The sequence below is a fragment of the Rutidosis leptorrhynchoides genome, chromosome 9, assembly GCF_046630445.1.
Source record: "Rutidosis leptorrhynchoides isolate AG116_Rl617_1_P2 chromosome 9, CSIRO_AGI_Rlap_v1, whole genome shotgun sequence".
Lineage (NCBI taxonomy): Eukaryota > Viridiplantae > Streptophyta > Magnoliopsida > Asterales > Asteraceae > Rutidosis > Rutidosis leptorrhynchoides.
The window spans coordinates 341,483,384-341,508,288 of NC_092341.1; the positions used below are offsets into that span (position 1 = coordinate 341,483,384).

General features: G+C 34.0%; 1 protein-coding gene and 1 non-coding gene across 2 annotated transcripts; both read left to right on the top strand.

Moving 5' to 3' along the window:
• Positions 1 to 12,651: 12,651 nt before the first annotated feature.
• LOC139869131 (UDP-glycosyltransferase 88B1-like) lies at positions 12,652 to 14,052 on the top strand. The gene has a single exon (XM_071857453.1). It carries the CDS (start codon positions 12,652 to 12,654, stop codon positions 14,050 to 14,052), a length of 1,401 nt encoding a protein of 466 aa, XP_071713554.1.
• Positions 14,053 to 24,249: 10,197 nt separating this feature from the next.
• Positions 24,250 to 24,356, top strand: LOC139869494 (small nucleolar RNA R71). Its single transcript, XR_011766101.1, has one exon. It is a non-coding gene; the product is annotated as a small nucleolar RNA R71 (small nucleolar RNA).
• The last annotated feature ends 549 nt before the right edge of the window (positions 24,357 to 24,905 follow it).

The following is a 24,905-nucleotide window of genomic DNA, read 5'->3' on the forward strand; positions in this document are numbered from 1 at the left end:
TTCTTCAGACATTCAAGTTCAAATTTGTGTTTCCCCATCATAACTTCATAACCTTGTTGGTCCAATAACTGCTTGTAGCCATGGGCATACTGACAATCAAATTGTTTAGCATATTGATAAAATGATAACCATTGCTACCTAAGATTTCTAAATAGTTCATCACACTTACGATGATTATCCTTTTTTTTTGAATATTTAACTTATGATTTGCTGCTTAACTGATTTGTTTTGCTAATTTTTTTTTTTTTTTTTTTTTTTTTTTTTTTTTTTTTTTTTTTTGCATAATGAGGAAAGAACTCTAAGGAAACTTGGGACATTGTTGTTGTTCAAACAGATTAGCAAGTGAACGTGTTATTCAGCCCTAAGGTTTCGTGATCATAAAACACTTAACATTTATCAAAATGTTAACATTCATCAGAATCACAAGATGCATGATACAAGTAGTAAAAAAGAATCACAACCACATATGGTTATATGACATTTGCAAAATTAAGAAATTGTTACCATACACCTTTAAAGAACATACAAGCTAATAGGAGACTTGAACTAACTAAAGAACATACTTCAGTATATGAAAATAAAAGAACATACGAATTGATATCAGCAAATTATTAGAGTAATAGACATCATCATGAATCATCTTGTATTAAATTAAAAAATCTCACGACAATAATTCCAGAATACTCAATCAAAACACAAATTTGAGTTCAATCGGCGATAACAGACACTGATAAGAGCTACTTGTAATTATAAAGCTTCTAAATAACCAAATTCAGTAAATATTAAACAAATTAAACAACTAATTCCTGCAATAATGAAAACTAATTGATGTAATATGACTTGAACAACGTTTAATTAAATAAAACATACGTTAGAGTAACCTAAAATTACAGCAATGATGTGAATGAAAGCATCATAAATGGTTGAACGAACGACGGAATCAAAATGGTTAATCAGTGGAAAGAGACATAATTGTATGAACGTATAGTGTGACGGAAACGGAATTGAAATTGGAGATTTGAAATGAATACCTCTGTAGTAGCTTTAAATTAGGGTTTATGAAAATTGGGGATGAAGGATTTCAAACGCTGGTAAAAAAAGAGATACAGAAAATAAATGAAATTACCATAATACCCCTCTGTGTTTTTTAGTATAAAATTAAAAATTATGAAATGTGAGGCTCATATTTACTTATTCAGTTTGTACCCCAAATTTTGATTATCCATGAATTGAACCACTATATATATATATATATATATATATATATATATATATATATATATATATATATATATATATATATATATATAAACTAAAAAGGTTTCTGCTTAGGTGTTATTTTATGATTAAATTGAATTAATTATTAATTATAATTTAATATATACATATAAATATAGATTTACATATATGTGTATAGGTTATAAATAGATAAGATATAAAAAATTAATTTCTTGTAGGTAAGATATAAATTAGTTCGTAATTTTTGGTAGATTAGATATAAATCCCTAAAATAACATACTTAAGATAACATACTAATTAATAATGTTAATAAAATATAGTAATTTTTTTTATTATCTACCATATACTTAAGATATAATATACTTATCTACCATACTTAAAGGTATATAATATACTCCGTTTACATTTTTTTTATTTTCCTATTAATTATTAATTATTAATTTAGTTAATAAGAAATAATTAATAATAAAATTATGACTAAATTAATTAAATAACTAAGTTAGTTATTTACTAATTAATATTATTAATAAAAATGAACTTTTAAAAATTTCTCAATACCACGTGCTTTTAAAATCAAAAGAATAATTTTTTAGGAAATTAATTAATTTTACACCATTATTTTATCCAACGTGCAATGCACGGGCTCTAAAACCTATTACAGCAAAATTGAAAAGTGATTTTTAACTATTTTTTTATCTACGTGTAATGCACGGGCTCTATACACTAACTATTTTATAAAGTGTTAGCAATTAATAATTTTATCAATTATTACTCTATACCTTAAAAGAGAGTATTTATTAGCTAATAAATCATTTGTGAAACCCCTTTAATAACCATTAGATCAAAAAATTACCTCCTAATACCCTTTAATCTAATGGCTAAAAATCATCCTGTAAAAATATTAGTTAATAAATACATTCTTAACATTAACCTCCCTAAACTACCCCTAACCTATAAACAAAACATACGGAAGAAACAACACCGTGAACCCTAAATTAGCTAACCATGTGTTTTTCATCTCTTATCCGATGCAATGATCATCGCATCTCTCTCTCTCTGCCTGAAATTGGCTATATCATTAACCTTAAGAATCGTGAATCACATCAGGATGTTGTTAGCTGTTTGATTTTCATCTATTTCTATGCCCTAAATGAACAAATCCGCGTTAAACCACATCAACATCTCACCACGACTGTGTGATGACCTAGAAATTTCTGACCAAATTTAAACTTTATCTTTAAATGATTTAATGTTTTCGACACGATAAGCAAAGTCTGTAATGTTGAGCCTCAAGTTTTGGAACTATATTCATGTAATCAATTATTCTTTGACTATTCTCGACGATTCACGAACAATATATATAACTTGAAATCATATATATATATATATATATATATATATATATATATATATATATATATATATATATATATATATATATGATTTCAAGTTATTTAGTAAACGATTGTAACATTCGATTATTGATTCGATTAATATTTAGATAAGTTAACTAAATGTTTAAGATGAACCAGTAAAACACTAATTTGCTACAGTATTTTCGAATTGCTACAGTACCCGAAAAGCTACAGTGTTTTCGAAAATCACTATTTGCTACAGTAAAAAAATGAAAATGCATATGTAAATACTACGAGATGATGATTTATAGAAGTAAATGACCAAAACACTCGAAAGTTTAAGATACACTTTGAGTGATATAGTTTATTGATAATTTAAGACTATATTTTAACAAAGGTACGAGTCACGAAACGTAAAGAGCCAGTTTTCTCAGCGTACGAATGGACATTCGAAAAACCGGAACCGGGACATAAGTCGAGTGACGACGTACGACTTATCGGAATAAAAATTACAAGTCACCTATACACGAGAATATAATATAATATATAATTAATTAATTTAAATTATATATATTATATATAATATATTTAAATATGTCGACGAACTACAAAACAAATCAAATGTGAGCTGTCATTTAAGCTCATGCGATCGCATGAGCATACCAAAGAAACTCCATGCGATCACATGGAGGCTGGATCCAGAAAACATCTATAAAGCAAGTCGATTTTTGGTTCATTTTGTCATCTGTTTTCTCTCGCACTCTCTCATAGAAATATATATATATATATATATATATATATATATATATATATATATATATATATATATATATATATATATATATATATATATATATATATAATTATTATTATTAAGATTAATATTATTATTATTAATCGTATTATTATTATTATTATTATTAGTATTAATATTATACATAAAATACTACGACGAGGTCTTGAGCGTGTCACTTTCAAAATGGGTTTTCAAGCGGGATAGAGCTAGGGAAATTATGGGTAATGTTCGGGGGTATATTTATGAATCAAACCTAGTGTTTATCATCTCCGTTACGTCTACGTACTTTCCTACAATATTGAATCTCAATATTGATACGTAAGCACTCATATTTTATCTTTTATATATTAATTGTGTATCAATGTCTAGTGCTCGAGTATATATATTTATACATACGTGTATGCTAAATTTTGTCGTTAAACAGTTTATAATAGATCACGAATTAAATACATATATTACTGGTAAAAGGTATATGGTATACATGTTTTTGGAAAGCTGGCGAAAAGTCAATAACTTTTCATTTAGATATCGAATAGTTTCAATGAACGGATTAAAAGATATGATCAACTGAATTATAATTGACGTTAATTGGAATTGCTTTTGAATCTGTAATTAATATTTAAACAACTTGTTTGTAAGATTGATAAATTGGATTTTTGAATATTACCAACCGAGTAAATGAATCCTTATATAAGGTACGTCTCATTTTGTTGAACTATTGTCAAAATTGACTTTTTGAAACGACTTTGGATAACTTTTGTATGTCGATCTCGAGCATTAGGATTGTGATACACTATGACATTACCTAGCTTGATAAACATTTATTGACCAACATATGTTCTCTAGATTGAGATCTACGGTTATTTGGTAATCCGAGTTTCGGTCACATTTTGGTGAACGACTTTATATGCTGCTAAGGTGAGTTTCATTTGCTCCCTTTTTAATTGCTTTTGCAATATATATTTTTGGGCTGAGAATACATGCACTTTATTTAAACGCAATGGATACAAGCACATACTAAGTTCTACACTGAGTTTGAACCAAAAATCCCTTAGCTTTGGTAACTAGTAACTGCCATTTATAAGAACTGATGGGCGCGAGTAGTTGTATATGGATCCATAGGGCTTGACATCCCCGTCTGTTCCAGGTATAGAAACCTAGCCTGAACTATAAAACAGACGTATGCTATTTGAGTTTAGTACACTTTGGTTTACGTGTATTGTACATGTTGGTTGCATGTATGTTAAAACAGGGGTACTTATTATAACGTTAAAGTTTAGCTACCAGGGTGCTCAATCTTGTAGAATATTTTGATAAACGTTTCTGGATGAAACAACTGAAATTTTGTGATCCACCTTTATATACAGATTATGCGAAACACTAAAACTATGAACTCACCAACCTTTGTGTTGACACTTGTTAGCATGTTTATTCTTAGGTTCCCTAGAAGTCTTCCGCTGTTTGCTTATATGTTAGACAACCTATGTGCATGGAGTCTTACATGGCATATTTATCAAGGAAACATTGCATTCACCAAATCATCACCATATATCTTATTTTGACTGCATTGTCAACGGAAGTACTATTGTAAACTATTATTTACGGTGATTGTCTATATGTAGAAATCATCAGATGTCGAAAACCTTTGATTTAAATATTCATTTATGGTGTGCCTTTTCAAAAGAATGCAATGTTTACAAAACGTAACATATAGAGGTAAAATACCTCGCAATGAAATCGATGAATGATGTGTTCGTCCATATGGATTTGGAGCGATCGTCACAGACTGTGAATCAAATCCCATTTTCCTCGATTCCTACTTTCGTTCCTCATTTGCAAAAGGATTCAATTCCCAATTGCGAATACTATTTAATTCCCAATATGATTCTTAAAATCAAACCTAGACAGCTCCTGTTTACATGTTGTCACGTGTTTCATCGATTCTCATTGTGTTATACATTTGTAAGTATTTGATTTGATGAATTTTAATTTTTTTTATCCCCTTTCATGCTTAGCATCAATTTTCGATTTTAGAGAATGATGTTATTTGGATGTTATCTGTTATTTTGAGTATGTTGTTTGAATTATAATCTGTTAAGTTTCTTGGGTATTATTTGATTGATTTAAAAATGTTATAATCGGTGTAGGCTTTTATTGATTGCACTATTTTTCAGCTCCTTTGTTGAAACTAATGAGGTCATTTGTTCTGAATGTTTTGTTTCTGTATATGATAATTTTATCTGCTTGATTGATTAATAATTTTACAATTGTCAGTTGCTTATTCAAGAAGAAGTGGTGGTTAGGTAACGTTTGGAACTGATTTCAGCAGGAACAATTAAGCATATATATACGAAATACTATGAATGTAAGCATTTAACTTTTTGTAGCATTATCATTGGGAAAGCATTATAAAAATAAAATAAAATTAATGATTGATATCTGCTTCACATTGCTGACTTATATACAAAACATGTATATCAGCTCATATAGTATACTTTTTTTTTCCCTACTTTATTAACATTTTTGACTAAATATATTAGGATATGGGCTTCATATTTATTAAGTCAGCAAACTCAATGTGAGTTTGCAGGTGCAGCTAATGCAATAATCACAGCTGCAGTATTAGTTAATATTATGTATATAAATTTTGAATTTGAATTTATACTTTCCACTAATTTAATGGATTTTTTTAGTATTTAGAATAATTATGTTTACATGAATAATTGGAGGGTTTGATCAGTTCACATCAATAGGTTTGACTTCTGTTTACATCAAGTATTAAGTGTATAAACTACATAATTTGAAGTGAAGACTATTTTCTTGCTTAATTCAATTTATTTATACCAAATTCTATATGCTGCTCCTAATTGTGTTTGTTCAAGAAGCATAATAAAAGTTGCATCAATAGGTAAAGGATAACAAATGGAGCTAACAATGTTAAGGCCCATGTAATATATATACATCAATTTCAAATTAGGGTTCTTTGTTATCGAAGCATTCATCGAAATACAATTAGGGTTCATGTAATATGTATACATCAATTTCTTCCCATTCAGTTCCATCTCTAAGGAAGAAAAAAATTCAATCTTTTTTCGTTTTTGATTTCAATTTTACGGTTTCTTGATTTCTTGCTTATCTTGATTGTGTTGTGAGTTTTAGAAGAAATTTATGGTGACGATGAATACAAGTATAATCTCGATCGACCTGGATGGTTAATGATTTAATAATGTGGAATGATGATATAAAAACAACACTTTGGTTAGGGTTTGGTTCACTTCGTTTCACACCTTCCTGTTTCACAAAAGGCATTCACTTTAGGTGTATGGTGATGATTATTACCCTCTTTCAATTTCTACTAAATATCATGAATATATATCTAAATTAAAGGTTTGATATTTTTATTCAGCATGATTTCTTTGATATCTCAACTCCCTCTTCTATGTTTGGGGGTTTCGTTCTTCTAAAACATAATCCCTCGGAGGTGAGAAACAAACCTTGCTGACTTTAAAATCGTGTGATTTTGTAATACACAATTACTGGTTTTTGTTTAACTTGTAGGAGTCACAAATTTACAGAAATGATATTCAGAGCAACGGATAAATTATGCTTCAAGAAGATGACATATCAAGGGATACAAGAGTTATACTTCCTACACTAAATTTTGCAATCTCGATAACTGTTTTCAAGCCAACCGTCGATGATTAATTTGGTACTTATCTTGCATTTCGATTAAAATGTGTAGGTACATGTTGAAAGTAGGGTCTTTCGTCAACACAAATATTCGATATTACATCTGAAAGTATGATTGTGTTTGTGACAGGAAAGAATACACTTTTGAAGTATTTTTTTCTACACAAAGTACAACTGTAATCATTTTGGTTGTATGGTATAACATAAAAAGTTCTAATTTCTTTTCTTTATCTATAAATGTGTTAAGTTAATAGAATATAAGATAAAAAAGTTCTAATTTCTTTTCACTTTCTCTTATTTGAATTGGTTGATAGTGCAAGATGCTAGATTACCTCTATCGTAACCATATCGAGTTTGCAAATACAATAAACGTAACATACTTATATTTACAATAATGATTTGGCGCAATTTGTGGTATCAGATGTATCTTCTGAGTTGATTGATCATAATGAAGTAACAATACCCTCTTTGGTACGTATTTTTCACTAGGCTTCCTACATTTACAAACTGAATCGCATTTACAAAAATGCTGATATCACCGTTTCTTCGTATTCCTATCCTTCATCTGGTGCTTTGGGTTGTATTCACTAATAAACTTTAACAGACGAGACCATATATTAGGTGCTTTGGGTGCACTTATTGCAAGTAAAAAGTAAAAACACATTATGCTGTAAGTAAATTGGATGTGATAATGGGTCAAAATGAGTAATTTTTATTTTCAGGTCAACTGGTTAATATGGGTTGGGTTTGGTTTAGCTTATCCACCACCAGTATTTTAGTAGTTGTAATGTGTGATCTCCGTATTCCTATCCTTCATCTATCTCGATCTATCTTGATGTATATTGGCTTGAGTCGCGTTAATTTTGTTTCATATTTCTATGATTAGTAGCTTTTAGTTTCATATTTACAATAGTTTTTCTATGACCCTAATTTTTTTGAAGGTACCCATTCTAATTGCCTACCAAAATATTTTTGAAGGTACGATCATGGCAACCATTTTTTTTTATGTGTAGCACTAGGATTGCCATGTCACTGTTAGCATTTCTAAGAATGACAGGCCAAACCGAATATTTTTTGGGTAATAAAGATATTTGTTGTTCTTTTGACTTTTTTGAATAAACATTTAAGATATATTGTTGTTTTAAAATTTCAAATTGTATAAGTTTTGCAGACCGAAAATTATTCATCATGTTGAGGTAGCTGCATCTGCACCAGCCCATGCTGAGCAAATGGACATCATGACTACATTGCAACTTGTGTTGAATAAGAGATCAAAATCTAATTAATGAAACACGGTTGGTATGTACTTTCTTGGTCTATGTGTATTTTTCAAACTTATTTTGATTGCATTAGTATCAGAACTTGAGAGCACATAATCAGGAATAAATAATAGCACCGCCAATTTCCTCTTTAAATATGTCCTATTGACTATTCGAACACAACCCTTCGTTAGCATAGTTAATTAGTAAAATACATGCCAATTAAGCATTTAAATATTTCCACTGCATTTTTAATAAGTTAGGTTTAAATGTTGGTAGTCCATGTTACTCTGTAAATGTTTGAGTGGTTCTACTAAACATGCGCTAATATCAGTAAACTTATTGGGACTTTATTGTTTGACAGAGCCTTGTCCTTGTACAGATATTAAATTGACAACTATGTTTTTCACTCGCTCATTACCGATATGGATGTCAAATGTTGAGACAAGCTTTCTTGGGTTATAATATACGGCGCATCAAGTCATGGCGTCATAGAAGATAGATACTAAATGGGTCAAAGAAGCAATGACGGATCATAATAAGGAACACGAGATGAAAATGGGTATCGAGTGTATCATTGTTTTATCATTTTGTGTTGTCAAACATGGTTACTTTTTGAGTGTGCAAGTAAATGATTGAATTTTTGAGGTATCCTAATAGAAACCACTGGTCTGTAGTATATCTCAGCTTTATTTTTAATTTATACGTTGTCTTGTATGTTTACACTCGCTTTTATTTATTCATTTATTTTTTTTACTATTTTTCGTGAAAGAATGAAATAAGGAATAAAAAATGGAAATCAACTTTTAGCGAATGATAAGTTACATTTTCCTAAGATTCAAGTTTTAACATCCTTTGATATCTCTTTTTTTATATGTGACATTAATCGACCTAACCAGAAGATTAGTTAGTTACCCTTTTATCTCTTTTCAGATGCTTGAAAGAAATACACACAGAAAAGGTTTTGGTAGTCAAATCATGGGTTCAACATGTAACTAGCATCTATGAGTTATTTAATGGTAATATCATACGTTAATAATATGTTAAAAATTGTTAACACAATGAGCCCCGCGAAACCGCGGGTTATTAACTAGTTATCATTATATTGAAAATATTAGCTCTAAAAAAAAAAAAATACTCCGTAGTTGTTAGATAAACTCAATTGATTTTGCACGGTTATTTACCTACTTGTGCAACGCACAGGCTCTAAAACCTAATATATACATATATACTTTCTAATAAATTTCTATAATAATGATGTCATAAATAAAGATTATTTAAGCTTAAAAAAAACTCAAACATAAATAGAAAAATTTTAAACTACACATGATGATGTCATTAAGATAATTAATTATATTTAATAAAGATATTAACATGTTGATTGTATATAATATGAAACATTATGTACAACCATATAATAAAACACTCCCATAACTATATGTATAATATTTGAAGAATTATGTACAACTTTAAGGTAAAACACCTCTATGACTCTATGTACAATATTTGAAGAATTATGTACAAAATTATGATAAAATGTCTCATGACTATATGTACAAACTTTAAAACAAATTGTACAATCTTTTATAAAACACCCATGAAAATATGTACAAACTTTGAATCATATTGTACAAACTTCATATAATAATTTTAGTTTTATTTTTAAAAAATAATTTAAAAGGCATTTGTTATTACTATTAATTATTATTAAAAATATAAATACTCAAATTTTAAGCAAACTTTATTATTATTATTTTTATTATTATAATCTATACTTAAACTTATAATTATAATTATAACTATAACTATTATTATATTATTATTTATTCAAATTTGAGTTATCTTTACGGGATTAATTACGTTACATATTTATGCGAAATACATGTCTCATTGTAAAAACAACGACAAGTTTCCTAGTCGAATTCCCGTGGTTTCACGGGTCATTAAACTAAATGACTTTATCATTTACATTCATTTAATACCTAAAACATATAATTAAATTATTTTGTTTAAACAAACTCGTTCTTCTACGGGTCATTTTACTAGTATATATATTGATTTCATTCCTTTTGATTATTATATATATATATATATATATATATATATATATATATATATATATATATATATATATATATATATATATATATATATATATATACACTAATATACTAATACCCTAATATACTAATACTAATAGAAGTAAAAATTTTGACAATATTAATATTATAAAGTTTTATAAGAGAAAACATATTAATTAGCCTTTCTAAATTATTACGTTTCTTTGTTGATACTCCGTATATAATAAAGAATTTTACTAAACTATTAACATTGTTTTATGTAATTATGCTATGTTAAGTTGATAAAAAATAAAAGTCTTAATTGTTGATGACTCAGGTATATAAAATTGAGACTTTCATATATTTGAAAAGTCATCACCTATAAAAATTTCTAGATCCGTAGATAAATATAATTTTTGGATCCGCCAATGATTTTATCGAATTTTTTTTCCCTCGATTAAAGTAATTCTTAAATCCGCCACTGGTTAGTTCTATGTTCATTAATATTGATATGAGTACGTAACATGTTTTCGATTAAAATTAGGCGGTGTTTGCATTATAGCTTATTTGTAGAATTATAATCAAATCATATTATGTTTAAGCTAATAAATCTTCACTTTGGTTTTATCAATTTCATTAAATTTATAAGCTTGCGATATTATACAACACGAATAATAAGTATTAGCGATTGCTACTCTTCATAAGTGGCCGCTTCATCAGTTTGACGTTAAAAATGCATTTCTTAACGGTCATTTAACTGAGACAGTCTTTATGGAGCAACCACTAGGGTTTCTTGATCCCTCACGTCCTTCTCATGTATGTCGGCTAAAGAAGGCTCTGTACGGTCCGAAACAGGCTCCTCGAGCATGGTTTCAACGACTTAGTACTTTTTTGCTTCGTCTTGGCTTTACTTGTAGTCGCGTGGATCCCTCATTATTTGTCTTAAAATGTGGTACGTGTCTTCTCTATCTTCTCGTTTATGTAGACGACTTGATACTTACTGGAAATGATGATACTTATATTCGAAAATTTATCTTGCGACTACATGACGAATTTGCCATCAAAGATCTTGGCTGTCTTAGTTACTTTTTGGGACTTGATGTTGTCTACACTGACTTTGACCTCTTTTTAAGCCAAACGAAGTATGCTTATGATGTGCTCACGAGCGCTAAATAGCTTGATATTAAACCCGTGGCAACTCCTTTAGCTACCATCGATTCCTTTTCGTCTAAGGGGAAACATTTTACTGACATTACTCATTATGGATCCCTTGTTGGTGCCTTGCAATATCTTACTATCAAGCTCCTTGACTTGTCATATGCTGTAAATCAAGTGAGCCAATTTCTACATGCTCCGACTATTGATCAATTTCAAGCTGTTAAGCATATTCTACGCTACGTCAAAGGTACTCTTTCTTATGGGCTAATTTTTTCGCATACATCATCACCAACTTTACTTGGATATTCGGACGTTGATTGGGCTCGTTGTATTGAGACAAGGCGTTCCACCTATGGTTATTCTATTTTCTTGGGTGGTAACCTTGTATCCTGGAGTGCGAAGAAACAACCTAATGTCTCTCGTTCTAGTTGTGAGTCTGAGTATCGGGCTCTCGCTAATACTGCTTTTGAAATAATTTGGATCACCCATTTGCTTCGTGAGCTATATGTTCTTCCACCTGCTCGCCCAACGATTCTTTGCGATAACAAGAGCGCTCTGTTTTTAAGTCAAAATCCAGTTTCTAACAAACGCTCGAAGCACATTGATATTGATTATCATTTCATCCGGGAACTTATCTCTTCCGGTCGCTTGTACCCAAAGCTTGTGCCTACTACACTTCAGCTAGCGGATATCTTTACTAAGAGTCTCCCACGTCCATTGTTTGAGATTTTTCGTGTCAAGCTTCATGTTGGTCCCCCACGTATTCGCTTGAGGGGGTATTAGTGATAATAACAAGATACTTGGAGGACAAGATATGTGATATACTTAGAGGACAAGATTAGCTTAAATAAGTCTAGATCTACTTTACATATTTGTATGGTGTCCATGTATAACTCTTATAATTTGTATTATATATATATGATCAATGATAAACCCTAAAGGGTGTAATTTATTCTAACCCTTACAATAAGCTTTGCAGTATTATTTATAAGCTAATAATACCCAACACCTTGTTTTCTTTCACATATATATATCTCAATCCAAACATCCACAACTACATATCTCACAACCACATTAACCAAAAGTAACACAAAATGGCTACTATAGTTTTGTATCCATCCCCATTAATGGGACACCTTATTTCAATGGTAGAACTCGGTAAACTCATCATTAAACACCATCCTTCCTACACTATTTCCATCCTCACCCTCACCAATTCCTTCAACACCGGTTCCACCACCACCTACATCCGTCACATCTCCGCCACGTTCCCCGCCATCACGTTCCACCACCTTCCCCACATCCCACTAGATCTTGACGCCTACCCGTCTTCAGATGCCATCGTTTTTGATTTAATCCAACGAAGCGTCCATAACGTTACAAAAGCCCTTAACACAATTTCTCCTTGTGCATTAATTATCGATCTTTTTTGCACTTCAGCTATGGCAGTAGCAGCATCAATAAACGTCCCGGTTTACTATTTCATTACTTCGGGCGCTGCTTCCGTCGTTAAGCTTCTTTACTTCCCAATTCTCGATCAAATATACGAAGGAAGTTTTAGAGACAAGGACAAACTTATTTATTCACCCGGCATGCCACCCATCCCATCACGTGACATGCCCGTGCCCGTTCTTGATAGAAACTCGACAGGTTATTTAAACTTTCTTGAACTTGCGCATTACTTGCCTAGATCGTCCGGGATTATAACAAACACGTTTGATTCGCTCGAACCAAAACAGATTAATGCAATTAGAGATGGATTGTGTGTTCAGGGTCAGCCTACACCACCACTTTATTGCATCGGGCCGCTTCTTTCGGACGGTGGTAATGATCATCATGAATGTTTAACTTGGCTAGATTCGCAACCGAACAAAAGTGTTGTGTACTTATGTTTTGGAAGTGAGTGCTTGTTTTCAGTTGATCAATTAAAAAATATTGCAAATGGGCTTGAAAGGAGTGGACATAGGTTTTTATGGGTTATAAGAAGCCCACCAACAACTACAAAATATGAGGAGTTTCTACTAAATTTATCACTTGATTTAACAACGTTATTGCCAGACGGGTTTTTATGTCGTACAAAGGATCGGGGTTTTGTGGTGAAGAACTGGGCCCCGCAAGTGAAAGTGCTGAGTCACGAGTCAATTGGTGGGTTTGTGACGCATTGTGGGTGGAACTCGGTATTGGAAGCGACACGTGCGGGTGTGCCAATGTTGGCGTGGCCGTTGTATGCTGAACAACGGATGAATAAGATTGTGATGGTTGAGGAAATGAAATTGGCTCTGCCGATTGATGAGTCGGACAATGGGACCGTAACGAGTGAGGAGTTCGAGAAGCGAGTTAGACAGTTGATGGAGTCGAATGAAGGGAGGATTGTTCGAGATGTTTTGAACGAAAGAAAGAAGGATGCTGCGAGAGCGATGAGCGATGTGTGCGGGTCTTCGCGTTTAGCTCTTGCTAAGTTGGTTGAGTCGTGGCAGCCAACGGTGCTACTTTGATACAATAAGTGAACAATATAATATAATCATTCTGAATCAATAATCTAAATGATCTAAAATGATCATATTTATCTTTTATCTGAATAAACAAAATAATATAATTATTCGAAAATTGCTCAGAATGCTATGTGAGAATTGTGCTTCAATTATAAATGATGTGAATATAATTGGTTTGTTATTCACATATTACTTATTACCGAGGTCGAAAAAGAAGCGAGACGGGGTCCATACAGCAAAGACCTTAAAACGTCGCAACAGAAAAAACGGGGTCGAGAAGAATGTTGGCCAACGTTGACTTATTATATATTTTTTCAAACCTTAATATTTCAAAATAAACATTGATATTTGCTTTTAATTTGAAATATTTATGTTTGAAATGTTTATTTTTGAAATTTATCTAGAAAATCAACGTTGATCAACATCCATCTCGACCGCCTCGGCCGTCATTTACCGTATCGACCATTGTTAAACGACGTTGACCGTCTTTTAAGCGTTAACCGTTTTTTAACCATTTCTAGTTCCGTTGCAATGTTAGCATGGTAAACTCGTTGTGACAACCGTCTCGAGCGTTCTTAATTTGTGTGTTTTCCTGGCGTAAACCAGCGCAAACTTTTCACATGGTGGCGTAATTTGCGCCAAGCCTAGCGTAAATTACGCCAGGGTTGTATCGGAAAAAATTTTGAAGGCCGAATTTTAAGGGATTTAGACTTAAGGGTCAAGTTAGTTGTTTCCTATATAAATAAAACCCCTAACCGAGATTTTTTTTCACCTTCTATTCCAGTTTTTTAGCTACAAACTAACATCAAAACACTCATTGTTTCAAGGATTAATGGCGTGTTCTTCATCATTCATTCATCATCATCATGTTCATCATCACTAACATGCATGACTAGTTCTTTTACTTTACTTCTTCAGTGATTGTTGTATAATTTTATATAAATCAAGAGGGCAATTGGTATAATTTAAATTTGTTTGTGATTTTTTTATTCTTGTGACTCTTTTTGTGAATGGGACCCGTATTGAAGTTGATTATATAAATTATAGTCAATGAACTTTGATGTCATAGTCAAAGGAGGTATCATATTATATCTGGTGATAGCACGGGTTACTACTGAAATACGTTTAATTTTTTCAGAGTTTTTAACTAATGATACCACTGGCTAGTGTAATTTTTTTGTGTGACACCACTTGATAGTGTAATTTTTTTTGAACTTTTAACTAGTGACACCAGTGACTACGAAAATTAGATCTGCCACTGGTCATAGTAGCATCAAAACCTCCATTATTGAGGCGCGTTAGTTATCAACGACAAGATATCTGCAGTTTATGAACACTTAAACTAATTTTATAGCCTAAACTAAAAATCACATTCAGTTTCTACAGTTTTATTTACTTTTAATCTAATTTTATTTTGTATCTTATACTCTTAAAACAAATTCAAGATATCGTCATATCATACATCTTATCTTCATCATATTCCACTTATGTTGGATTGGGTTCTGTTGTTGTAGACATGGAGTCGTCTAGTTATTCTCCTCTTTGAATGATCCGTTACAAAAAGAGAAGAACACGACGCCCTTTCGTAAGGATATAATTATTTGTTTGTGACCACCATTGTTGGTGGTGTTTTGGCACAATAGAATGGAAACATAATAGGAATATTGATGTGGGGTTAAATAAATGATTTTTTTATTTCTCTCAAAATTACAAATAAAGTGAATGTGAATTTTGGGGCACAACCCCTGCTCTCTTCTTCTATCTATGCTAATAAAGCAAATGAAAAGAAGGCTACTATATCTCTCTAGCTTCCACATTTATGTATAGTAGTAAACCAGAGGCTGGTTTTGTTTTTCTCTCTACTTTACATACGTAAATGTAATAATAGAGGCATCTCTTATATTTTGTTTTTCTCTTAAAGTTACTTGTAGTAACCAACAGGCTGCCCAATTCTCTCTGTTTACATATATTTATATTAAAAACTAAACAAAAACCATATCTTCACAATCCCACATTTTTAGGATCATGGGCATTCATGGTAATTCTTAATCTCATGTATTTTTAGTTGAGCAATACATGGGATCCATCTTTGACTCCTCCATGTGTTTGATTCTCAGATTCGGGTCGGGTAATATCCACCGAGATCACTCATCCCCTTCTCCGGCGAAGATGACTAGCTCCTGCTAGTCCTCAGTTTTGATTCTCCCAAAATACAACAATTATTGTTTTCTTTACAATGATATAATCTGTTGTTTATGATGCTCTTTGACTATATGCATATAATAGGCCTTTCGACGTGGCCTTTCACCATTGCATGTTGTTTTGTTATGTTTTTTTTTTTTTTCAAGCTTGACACTTGTAGCTTTTCTCTTTGCCTTATTTATTCTTCCTCTTTTTCTCCATCTTTTTTTTCTTCTTCCTTTTTCTTCTTTTATTTTCTTTGTTTTCTAGGCCATCCCTTTGTAGCCTTTAACAAAATACGCGGAAACTTTTAATTTGTCAGACGCAGAAACGAATGCTCTAGATACCACATGATCCATTAAGAAAAGAGAAGAACATGGCGCCCTTCGTAAGGATATAATTATTTGTTTGTGACCACCATTGTTGGTGGTGTTTTGGCACAATAGAACGTAGAATGGAAACATAATAGGAATATTGATGTGGGGTTAAATAAATGATTTTTTTATTTCTCTCAAAATTACAAATAAAGTGAATGTAAATTTTGAGTCACAAGTCACAACCTCTGCTCTCTTCTTCTATATATGCTAATAAAGCAAATCAAAAGAAGGCTACTATACCTCTCTAGCTTCCACATTTATGTATAGTAGTAAACTAGAGGCTGGTTTTGTTTTTCTCTCTACTTTACATACGTAGATGTAATAATAGAGGAATCTCTTTTATTTTGTTTTTCTCTTAAAGTTACTTTTAGTAACCAAGAGGCAACCCAATTCTCTTTGTTTACATATATTATTATTATTATTTTATTTTATTTTATTTTATTTTATCCTACATACGAAAACACACCCAGAATTTCGTCGTTTCAGTTATTTCGGATTGTCGTTTTGAGTTTGTGTTCACACTGTAATCGGTCCCTCAACTTTAGCTCAATTTACACAACAACCCCTTAAGTTTACATTTTTTCAGGGGTTTAAAGTGTAAATATATAATTTTATTAAAATAAAAGAAAATAATTCCACCCGAATTTTTATGGGCCCTATCTTCTCGCTCGGTGCGAGTTGAATTTTTCCGAGACCACCGTTCAACTCGAAATAATTTTACGGACACAACGCGACTAACTATACGCGAAACGGACATCATTAAAAAATACTAAATATTTCGGCTATATTTCATACATATATATACACGTACAACAAATAACCCAACCTATTAGATATATTAGGTACCAAACAACGTATATCCAAATTCGACCGCGCGTTGAATACAACCTGATATGGCCGAAACGGACGGTTTTTATTTGCGCGGTGTCGTCGGGCCGCGGCTCGCCAGGATCAGCCACTCGTGGGAGAGGGTACTATTTTAAATTAATATTTAGCGGGGCCTAAATCTTACTGCTCCTTATAAGTAAGGGAAGTATGACCTAGAGTCGTATTTTTGAGATATCAGTAGAATCGAACATATATTTAAGCCTAAGATAGTTAGGGAGTAGTGGTTATTTAATTTGGGATTTTCTAATTTATAAGATATATAAAGTAAATGCGATAAAATCCGTAATTCAGATAAGGTTAAAGTGAGTGCATACTATGACTTCATCAGTTATTCTGTCGAGATTATGGAATGCTGACTCATGAATAGGCAGAGGCCTTGTATTCATTACACTGGTCCTAAACGCCCCTGTCATAAGACATGTCACTAAGTACTGCGTTAGGCTTGAAGATTCTAAATAGACAGCAACGTCCCTTACCCCCGACGCCCGTGCAGTCTGACTACATGCATACACGTTCAGACGGCTCATCCAATTGAGCGACTCGGTTGGGTGACGTATTAACATTCCAAAATGGTCTAAACTTTCTTAAGCATAATAGAATACATGGTTTACCATATCCGAGAGACGTGATGTGTTTCAATGTTTTCGTTAATGATTGGTTTTGAAAGATAGTTAGGCCCTTAAAAAGAGTTCAACCATAAAGAACACCACGGCCAAGTCAAGCTGACTTCCATGAACACGTTCGGTTATCCTAATTGTCCAATCCTTTATGTGTCTAAACAAACAGTTCCTTAATTAACTAAGAATCCCTCAAGCGGGGTGCAATGCTTGAGACCGCGTTATGGTGCAGTGTACTGGTCAACACTAACCATGTTCCATGGCTTTACTTAGCAGATGTACAGCTTACAACAACTGATGTGCTTCAGCGTGCACGTACGAAGTTTATATGCTTGGTGACTACACTAGCATGATCTAGGACCGACAATATACTAAGGGTCTAGTTAGATGTTTCATTACGAAAGAGTCCTCAGTCAGAATCCAAAGCTTGATAGACTTACTACAACCGGTGTGCCTCAGTCGATCTTACGTTGTATCCGATAGACTTCTCTTACCAAGGGGTGACACAGATAGTGTACTCTGAATTGGGGTTCGCGACTTCCCAATAACAGAGCCTATAACTACGTTCTATTAGTTGGAAAAGCGATTGAGTTTAAAGCATAATCGGAAAGCATTTCGACAGCATACACAAACCATAATATTATTTCGGCATTATAACTGCTTACATCATAGCATACACTAAAGATAACTACTCGCTAATCATGGCCACAATATCATAAAACATTATATAAGATAAAGGATAGAAGTACCAGTAGATTAAATGAGTTCTGAATACAAAAGTGACAACTTCAAGACTCCAGACCGCTCCTAATACAATCTTCAGCGTTCTTCTCCGGGTACTAGGTTTCCCGCACGGAGTCGAAGGACTTGAGAGTATGACTAATACTGTACAAGAGAGAGAAAGAAGTGAATTGAAGTGTGTGTTGGAATGAATGACAAAGACCCTTTAAATAAGCAAAGTTTTTGCCTGCAAACGGCTGGCAAGCCGTATGGCAACCCGTTTGGTGAGCCGTATTTGGCAAGCCGTTTGCTTGGCAGCCCGTTTCTTGGGGCCGTTTGATGGACCGTTTGGCAGGCCGTACCCCATACTGGCAAGCCGTATGAAAAGCCGTATGGCAGGCCGTTTTTGGTGCTGGTCAGCCTTGATTCACTAGATCGTAACTTAATTTCTTATCTTTCACCGTTTTTGATCTAGAATCTTCATTTTAGCTCTGATTCTCTTGATTCTTTTTGCACCGCCTTTGTAATTACTTGTTCTTCAATTCTAACCGATGAAGTGGGTATTTTTCCGAAAAAGTTCGAATCTTTCTTGTTTTTGGGCCTTAATACCGGGGTGAAAACGTGACTTTTTAGCCGATATCAAATATCCCACACTTAGACTTTACTTGTCCTCAAGCAAACTCTCATTTCCTTAAGAATCTTTTTGACGTTTATTTTCTAATAGCCTAAACGGTTTACTTTTATTATAAGAGTAAAAGATAAGGTGAGTCATCTATGTTAGGATTGAAATTATCTCTGCAAGCATGCGAGGAGGTTACACATGACATAAGCTAGCTTTCACGGGTCACTCAAATCACTCAAGTGTTTAGGTTTCCCTATAGATCTAAGAAATGAAAACGCTCATAGCCAGTCATGCTGCACCCATCGTCATAGGCTTGATAAAGACTCAAATCCTTGCTGATAATGCGAGAACGGTAGTAATCTCATCTTTATGGGTCATTTGTCAATGATGGAAAAGGAATTTTGGAGTGGTAGTGAAGTTATTATTGAGGGGTGAGATAAAGGGTAATGTAGTCTTTATACATACTTTTATTCGGATAGATAGGAGTACTGAAGTATTTTGAGAAGCACTTTTGAATTTTTCTTCATTTGATAATCATTTTCGGTCTAGTTCTCTTCGGCATTTCTCTTATTTAGTTCTGCTCCTTTTTCAGAACTATATATATATATATATATATATATATATATATATATATATATATATATATATATATATATATATATATATATATATATATATATATTTGGAGACTTCATCTCGAGAAACTTTTAGCCGGTAAACTTTTTCAAGACCTTTGCCATGATACTTGAGAGTTTTATAGCATCGGGTTTTCGGAAGGAGTTCTCGTTTTCTGGATTTTTCGAGTAATATTAAAGGTGATGTGGAGTAGAAGTGGTGGAGGTGCGGAAGGCTTATGTTTGAAAAATGGCTAGCTCTTTTAATTACAACCGAATCACGTTTCGCTGCTTGGAGATGTTGATCTAAAGCAAGTTCTGATTCTGAGCACAGACATCGGCACTCTCAACTGAAAATAGTGAAGCATTAAAGATGAATGCTGGTCTTATTTGGGGTGCCTCACCATAATCAATTTAGGTCGATAATGCCTTAGTCATGCAATGCTCTATTAGAGATTCCAATCTAACAATTCCACCTTACTTAAGCCTTATTTTTATTGACAAACGTTTTAGGTTTTTAAAAATACTTTTTCGAAAAGGGGTTCTTTCAAAAATTTTGAAATTTGGCTTAAGGACTTGGAATCTTCGTAATGGGTTATTATAATACAGCATAAAAAGGTACCAACATCCCACACTTAGACGAACATTGTCCTCAATGTTCCTAGTGTATCCCACACTTAGGAGTTTTAGTTGAAGATTTGGGATATTTGTCTAGTGCTTTTATTGGGTGTTATCCCACACTTAGTGATAAGCTAGGATGTGGCATAGTTTGAATCTTGAGCTAGTAGCGAAAAAGAAAGAAATACCCCTAGCAGATGCGGCTGGCTTCCAATCCTTGCGTCTTTATCGGCTCATTTGTCATCCTTTATTCTTCTACTCTACTTTATTGCACGGGTTGCCTCCCGAGAAGCGCTTTTGTTTAAGGTCGTTGGCTCGACCGTAGTGATGCTTTAAAAAGCAAACATTTCTCGCTAATGGTTGTGATCTTGCTCTTCTCGAGGGAATGTGAGTCTTGGTGGATAAATCCTGAGAAAGTGTCGGACCAATAGTGGTAACAGATCCGGTACTTCTCTTGAAGATCTTCTGAAAGATAAGTAGTGCGCAGTTTCGGCTCTTGATAAGTCCTGAAGTCCGATAAGAATATGATCCATGGCTCTGCTGGTTAACCCATGAATGTCAATCATAGAAGCAATGCTGGTGGTGATTATTTCTCTGACGGGATGCTCATTTCGGAGGTCTTCGAATAATGTCAGAAACTGTATCTTTAGAATCTCGAAGTCTTCGGAACGGTGATCTCCACAGTAGGAGTCTGTGGCTTTGCACAGATTAGTTAAAAGATGAAGCTGGAAAGAAGTGAACAGTAATTCTGATCCTAGTATTAATTTCACCGTCTTTGAGTATATCTCCCGACATCCATCTTTAAATGTGAAACTTGGATCTGCGGATTCGTGGAAGATATGTGATAGCTACTTCGTAACATAGGTGGCAATGTTGACTCGGTCTGGTTCAAGATGAGAGAATGGATTTTTTCGCCTTGCTTCCTCCATAACAGCGTCTCGTAACTCTTTGATAATCAGATCAACGTGGTGATCAATTGTTACGTAAATCACTAGTCTGTCTGGTGTGCTTTCAAAATTATTTCTTTCTAAAAGAGCGAAAAAGCTGTGAATATCCTCGATCATTTGCAAATCAGTGTGATAAGTCGGGCGTCTGGTGGAAAGATCCATATGCTTCGGGATGAGAGTCAGTAGTGCTCGTTGGTTTCGTGAGAACGGAAGTGCAGATCCGGCTAAGGCGTTGTAGTCCCTAGAGTAAATGATCTTCTGATCTCGAAAGAATCTTGTCTCAAGAATAGTGCGAACTACTGAATTGTGCTCTCGTTGCCTTTCTTCGTGATAGATATGATCGTGAAGAGAATTGATAAAGTCTTGAATGCATTCTTCTAGGATTTCAACATCATTGTCTTCTCTTCGGAGATAGAGGTGGTGTTCTTCTCTGATAGCCATAATTCGTTCTGTTAAGCGTAGTGAAAAATCAATGGTTGATTTTCGGATGGCTTCGAGGATGTCTTCAAATTCATCGGTATCATTGATAAAGGTAATCATGTCTGCTTGTGTAGATATAACCGGAATTCGATCTGAAGAAGAGTCCAGCTCCCCTTGATCTGGTTCGGTTGGAGAGTGTGAGTTATTCAGATTGTCTTCATGTTGCTCTTCCTCATTATCATCGGTGTATTGTTCTTCTGAGTATGCGTCTGATGAACGGGTTTCTTCAGTATTCTGATTCTCTACTTTGATACTTGCAGGATCAATTTCTATATCCTTAACCTCAACCTTGTCGGTCTTCTTCTTGAAGCGAATGATTAAACTGTGATCTTCCGTTTCAAGCCTCATTATTTCTTCATGACGCTCAGTGCTTGGAGCGAGTATTTTTGCAGTTTCTTTTACGTCTCCCATTTCCTCTTCCTCCTCAGATTCCTCCTCTTCCTCTATTTCTTTGCTGGGATCCTCTTCTTCCATTTCTGGGTCATCTATAGACTGTGATTTGACACCCATCTTGATATCATTGGCTGGTGGTGAAGACTCGTCATCGGAAGTGATCCGTCTGGTGGAAATAGCAAACACCTCTGCCTGTCCAGAAAGATCGGTTGGTCAGTCAATTTTGAAGGTAACGCTCTCCCCATTCGATCGTAAGATTAAGGTTTGTTTATACACATCAATGACAGTCCTAGCCGTATTCATGAAAGGTCTTCCGAACACTACTGGTGTGTGTAGGTCTTCCTTAATATCCATTACTACGAAATCCGTAGGATACAAGAATTTGTCGACTTTTACCAAGACGTTCTCAACTATGCCCTTAGGATATCGAATTGTGTGATCGGCAAGTTGAATTGTCATTTTGGTTGGTGACAAGTCTCCTAACTTTAATCTCTTGTATAGAGAGTAGGGGTTAGGTTGATATTTGCTCCTAAATCTGCTAGCGCATGAATGGTTCCAGATTGGTAGATTGAACACGGAAAAACGAATCGGCCTGTATCTCCTAGCTTTGGTGGTAGAGAGTTTCTGAGTAATGCAGAGCATTCTTCACTCAGTGGAATTTTGTTAGAGTCTGGTATCCTCTCCTTTGTAGAAAGAAGCCTTCGGATGTATCTCTTCTGGTTGGGAACTTTGGACATAAAGTCCAGGAATCTTCCATCAAGTTTGAAGGAATCAAGCTTGGATGGTTCTTCTTATAGCCTTCCAGGATAAGGTACGCGAACTGGAGTTTCAGGGGCCAGCTTCTGAGTAGATGTCGATTTGTTCTTGAGCCTAGCTGACCTTCTCCGCGGTTCTTCCTCTGGGATCACGAAATCCATTTGCTTTGCTTCTTCTATGTGGGGATTTTGGATAGTATTACTTGGCAATCTTCCCTGCGGTCGGGTTTCAAGGCGTTGTGATAACTGTCTGAGCTACTTTTCCAAACTTTTGAGCAGAGCCAATTGATTTCTCATTAGTATCTCCATCCAATCTTGTCTGGCTGCAGTTCTCTGATTTAGTTGTTGTTGTTCTTGAATGAACTGAGTCAATTGATCATCAGCTCCGAGAGTGGGATTAGTTGCTTTTGTAATCTGGGTGGTAGGGGAATTTTCCTAAACTGGGGGACCAGTGAGTGAAAGTGGTTGATCGTAGGTCAATTGAGATTGTTGGGCTGGATAAGGTGGATAGCGATAGCGGAAAGGTTGATTGCTTCGCTGAAATTGATTAACCCTAGGTGGTTGATTAAATCCGGGATTTGGTGGACGAGCTGGGTATTGAACATAACAGACTGAACCGTCAGGGTTTTCGTACTCAACTTGATATTCTTCAGTGGGTTGCGGGTTGGTACAATTAACACAAGCCTAAGCTTGGTTAACTTGCTGCGGCTGCATCTTCAATTCTCCGAGTTATTTAGCAAGAGATTCCATCTTATCCGTGAGGGATTTGATGGCCTCCGTTTGATTGTTAAGTGCAGAGAGTGGGGCAGATGATGAAGTTGTTTCACCATTGTTCCAGTCATGATGATGCATTGTCATGTTCTCGAGCAATTCCCATGCTTTGTCTACGGTTTGGTTCATCAGATTCCCTTGAGCTGCTGCATCGATCGTCGTCCTATGATTTACCGTAAGACTATTGTAGAAGGTACAGATTTGGGCTGACCGTTCTAGCTGGTGATTAGGGCATTTCTTCAGCAGGATTTTGAATCGCTCCCATGCAGTGTAAAGAGATTCATCATAACTTTGTTTGAAGTTAATGATGTCATTCTTCAGTTTGGTTTGTTTAGAAGGAGGGAAATATTTGGTTAGGAATTTAGTAGCCATCTCCGTCCATGACGTGATGGAATCTTTTTCCAGTCTTTCAAACCAAGTTTGAGCATGATGAGTGAGAGAATAGGGGAACAAGTATAGTCGGGCTATATCTTGTCCTATCCCTGGCTGTTTGTAGGAGTTCGAAAGAGATATGAATTTATCCAGGTGAGAATTAGGATCGTCGTTATGTAATCCATGAAACTAAAAGCTATTTTGGATGAGCTGGATGATGTGATGTTTTAACTCGAACGAGTGTCCTTAAATCTATGGAAATCTGATTGGTCCTCCTCGACCTTCAATCGAGGGTTTGGTGTTTTCTGCTAAAGTAATGCGTAACGCCATTTGATTTCTGATTCGTGCTTCCTTGCGTGCTTTAGAGATTATTGCGTCTGGATCAGGTACGAATAGCAACGGCCCTGGTCTAGATCGAGTTTGGGTCATACACTAGGTATGCCTTTTTGTTTTTAATTTTTCGCAGATAAACTAAGATAATCTAAAGTAAGCTAAACTAGT